The sequence below is a fragment of the Salmo trutta genome, chromosome 16 (assembly GCF_901001165.1).
Source record: "Salmo trutta chromosome 16, fSalTru1.1, whole genome shotgun sequence".
NCBI lineage: Eukaryota > Metazoa > Chordata > Actinopteri > Salmoniformes > Salmonidae > Salmo > Salmo trutta.
The window spans coordinates 45418894-45423499 of record NC_042972.1 but is presented as its reverse complement, the minus strand read 5'-3'; the positions used below and the strand labels follow the sequence as shown (position 1 = coordinate 45423499).

The 4606-nt window shown below is 40.6% G+C and overlaps 1 protein-coding gene across 1 annotated transcript; it reads right to left on the bottom strand.

Moving 5' to 3' along the window:
* Window positions 1-1537: 1537 nt before the first annotated feature.
* LOC115150844 (red-sensitive opsin-like) lies at window positions 1538-4353 on the bottom strand. The gene is made up of 7 exons (XM_029694572.1): window positions 4124-4353; window positions 3892-4008; window positions 3299-3595; window positions 2961-3129; window positions 2706-2871; window positions 2329-2568; window positions 1538-2112 (listed from the first exon to the last, which is right to left on the bottom strand). The coding sequence occupies exons 1-7, from the start codon at window positions 4236-4238 to the stop codon at window positions 2014-2016; spliced, it is 1203 nt and encodes a 400-aa protein (XP_029550432.1). The 5' UTR covers window positions 4239-4353; the 3' UTR covers window positions 1538-2013.
* Window positions 4354-4606: the final 253 nt, after the last annotated feature.

Genomic DNA, 4606 nt, shown 5'->3' with positions numbered 1-4606 from the left:
AGCAGGGCTGGAGGCTCTACAGTGAAATAAGACAATAATCACTAACCAAAACAGCAATAGACAATGCATATTGACGTTAGGGAGAGGCATGTGTAGCCGAGTGATCATAGGGTCCAGTGAGTAGCTAGGGAGCTGGAGACACTGCGATTCAGGCAGCTAGCAGGCCGGGGCTTGCAGGCTAGCAGATGGGCCTCAGAGGGACGTCGCAACGGAAGAGCCTGTTGAAACCCCCTCGAACGGTTACGTCAGCAGCAAAGGGTCCAGGCCAATTGGCAAAAGAGGTATTGAAGACCAGGAATTGTCTGATGGATCTCTTCGGCTAGCTGGGAGATGGGCCTAGCTCCAGGCTAGCTCCAGGCCAACTGGTGCTTGCTTTGGGACAGAGACGTTAGCCAGGAGTAGCCACTCAGATAGCAGCAAACTAGCTGCGATGATCCGGTGTAAAGGTTCAGAGCTTGCGGTAGGAATCCAGAGATGTGGTAGAGAAAAAGCAGTCCGATATGCTCTGGGTTGATATCGCACTGTGCAGACTGGCAGGAATTGACCGGGCTGAGGCTGGCTGATGTCCGAGTTAACGATGATGACCACTAGCAGTGGCTAACTGACTACTAGCTAGTTAGCTGGCCAGCTTCTGTCGGGGGTTCCGGTTCTAAAGTATAAAAAATAGCAGATCCATACCACATTGGGTGAGGAGGGTTGCAGGAGACTATGTTGAAATTGACATAAAAAATATAAAAATATATACACAAAGAAAAACAATATATATCCGGGACAATACAAGACAAAGACGTCTAACTGCTACGTGTGTCCTCCATCTGAGTAGGGTTAATGCTGTACTTTTTCATTCCAGTCTTTATTTGATCATTGTAGCACCTTGTAGAGCAGTGGCCCAGGTGCAGTCGACCATACAAAGAAAAGGACTATTAAAGGCCCAGTGCACTACTTTTGTGAAAAACATTTATTTTCTTTTTTATCCAGGTTTTTCAGGGGAGTGCTGCACCTCAGCCCCTCTACTTCCTGCGGCTATGGATGTGGCTACTGTAGATGGTCCAGGTCTTGCAGCTGTTGAGGAGAGTTAAGATGACCACTGCCTGGTAAACAGACCAGACCATTTTTGTCTGAAGCTTGAGGGCTTTGTTCTTTTGGACACACGTGTCCGAAAGGGGAATTAACCTGATGACTTTTCAGATCAAGCATCCTTGCATAAGGAGTGACTTAACCGGCCAGTATGGGTCACATTTCCATCCACTTTAATTCCTAAGGTCAAGATTATGGCTACTTCAATGGGTATGACCAATCCAATGTCACTGGATAATCCTTTACATACACAGACTCTATACCAAATGAGCTATTTAGAAAACACACATTCACATTAAATTCTAACTCATGTTGTACCATCTCAGTATTGATATTGAATTGAAAAATGACGTGTGCTTGTTTGTGAGATATGAAATTATCATAATTGTATCAGAGTCCGTCTCTGATTCACATTTATGTTTTTGATGTAAATAAAAATCCTATATACTGTATACTGTATATATGATATTGTTTCCGTTTACTATGGAGAAGGTAGCAGATGGGGGTTATCATGGGTTATCGTATTGTAATATAAACAACATAAAACAAAATGGTAATTTCCAGTTTGCTACATATTTTATTTTCATCATAAAACAGTCCAATGAAAACATAACATACAAATATATTTTTATAAATGTTGTGTATTTGCAAGTCTGTCTAAAATAAAGGTTTGCTTCATGGCAGAAATTTAATGAATGAACAAACAATTTTATGCATGCTCAATTCTCAGTGTTGTATAAATAATCTACAAATGAATATGTACAATTCTCCCCAGATCAACATTGATTCAAAGGATGTTTTGAGCCTGTACTCGCTTTTGGAAATAGATTAAACACATGGCAGCAAAACATACATACAAGTTCAATGTAGAGAAGTTCCTTTTAGTTTCCTTTCATACATGTCTGTTTCCAGATCAGTTTGATGAATATGGAAAGTTTATGCGGGTGCCACAGAGGAAACCTCTGTTTTGGATGTAGACACTTCAGTGCCATCATCTTCTGCCTTGCCGAAGAGCTGCATGATGCAAGTACGGAACTGGAGAGAGAGGAATAATTAAACATAAGAAGACTTTGAAATTGAATGTCTATCTACAAAGTGAGCGAACACATCGTGATCTGATGCTTTTTAAAATAAAATAAATGTACACAAGAAAAGCATTTGTGAAACATTTAGAAAAATGTGTATTGTTAGAGTTTTGTAACATGAAATCGGTAAGAATAAAAACTGTCTGAGAATCTTGTTACGATTTACCTGTTTGTTCATGAAGACATATATAACTGGATTGTAGATGGTGGCGCTCTTGGCAAAGTAGGCAGGGATTGCGGCAGCCAGAGGGTGGAAAGCATACCCAGGGTTAGCCGCAGCAAAGCAGGCAAAGCAGGTATAAGGTCCCCAGCATACACAGTAAGCTATAATCATGACAACCACCATCCTGGACACTTCCTTCTCAGCTTTCTGTGTTGACTCAGAGTCTTTCTGCTGTGCAGCAACCTGTGGTCATTCAGAAGGAATATCAAATGGTTAGATTTATCCCTCTAATATGCCTTTTCAAAAGGTACACTTGACCATTACTGTATTTACCAACATAGCTGCTTGCTACATTATAGTATATTTAAAATATCACTTACAGCACGGATGGCGAGCCAAACGAAGATGTAGCAGAAGATGATCACGAACAGGGGGAAGAAGCAGCATGTAATCATGAGAGTAATCATGTAGGACTTGACTCCAGGATCCTCATTGCCTCCGAAGACATCAGGTCCACATGAAGTCTTCAAGCCATGAGGCCAGTACCTGGTGGAGGGAGAGAGAGAGAGAAATTGGTTAAATAATTACATGTTTTGAACTTGAATCCTCTGTGAAATAAGAAGAGAAATACCCACCTGCTCCAGCCAAAGATGGGGGGGGCACACCAGAAAGCAGCCCAGACCCAGGAGAAGATAATGCCTCCCATGGCCCATTTGGCATCAAACTTGACACTTCCAAAAGGCTTACACACCACCACCCATCTCTCCCAGGAGATGACAGCCAGAGACCACAGAGCAGCAATACCTGTATAAGATTTACATATACATTAGACAAAAGAGACATTCTGATTACTGTCACTATGCTATGGTGCTCTAGCAACTGTCAATTACTATTTCTCAGCACTATGTAGAAATGTAGAATTTCCTTGTTAAATATTATATCAAATTGTTGTCCATGTAAAACTGCATTTTACCACAAGTGGAGACAGTGAATCCCTCAAAGACACACATTGGGTGTCCAAGAATGAAGTAGCCAAAAACCTGGTTGATAACGCTGATGGTGCTAGCCAAAAGTGTCTCCCCGATGTCAGCAATAGCAAGGTTAACCAAGATCCAGTTGAGAGGGTGTTGGAGCTTCTTGAATTTTGCAGTGGCCACCAGTACCAGGCCGTTGGTGAAGACTGAGAGGATGACCACTATGATCATCCAAAGTGTTGAAACATTGTACACCCATCTTGGAGCAATGTGGTAGTTGGGGCCCTCAAAGGGATCTGAAAGAAAAAAGATTAAATAATTTTGTAAGAAGGAGAAAATGACAGGTGCAAGTGCCTGGTTAGATGAGCTACATGCTTTTAAATGATCAGTGAAGATGCAAAAGCAATGTAAATTACATCAATAATATTCATTCATTAAAATTATTATGTATGAAGCACAATTTCACTTATGCCATCTATGTTGTATATAACATCAATACATACAGGAAACATAACCTCATGATTTAAATAAAATAAAATATATGAATTGGAAGTTGCAATCAAGGCAGAAGCAGTTGCTTGTTCTCTCCCACCTTTGGTGTTATTGCTATTGGTGTAGGTGAAGGACGATTCTCTCGTTGTCTCTTCGTTATGTCGCCTGGCTGCATAAGCTGCATTTCCCCAAACCTCTGCCATTTCTGAGAAGGAATCTGAAGAATATGCAAATCAAGAAGACAATATATTATATCCCTTTCAGTCATTACATTTTTCTAAAATTTCGCCTTGCCAGTTGTTTGTTGCCACAGTTGTGTTTTTTGCCTTTACCTGTTGGCAGCTTTTTCTGTCTTCTGGTTCGCTTCTCTTGCTCTTCACCTGTTGTGGTGTTAGCAACCAACAAAATGGTGTTAGCAACCAATCTGTGGGGTTTTATACCAGCCATGTCCTCATCGAGATTAAAATCTAAATCAGAAATGGTTTCACACACACACACACACACACACAAAGTTCAATTGCTGTATGCTGACCCGGAAGAACTCATGACCAAGGTTTGAATTTAAGGTTAATCCTTCTTGGATAAGAAGTGCTTTTGGTGTTGCATTCAGGCGAAATTGCTTATCCTCTTCATGCAAGAAAATAGTTGACTTAACAATTATTCTTAGAGAAAATGTATTTTGACAATACAAATGGTTTTACTATAAAGAAGTAAAACGGGAAGTAGTCTTTGACAATCAGACACTGATTACATTTACTTCATTCTATGCTCAAGCTTTTACTGCTGTAAATACAAACCAATAATGAGGAAAGTGG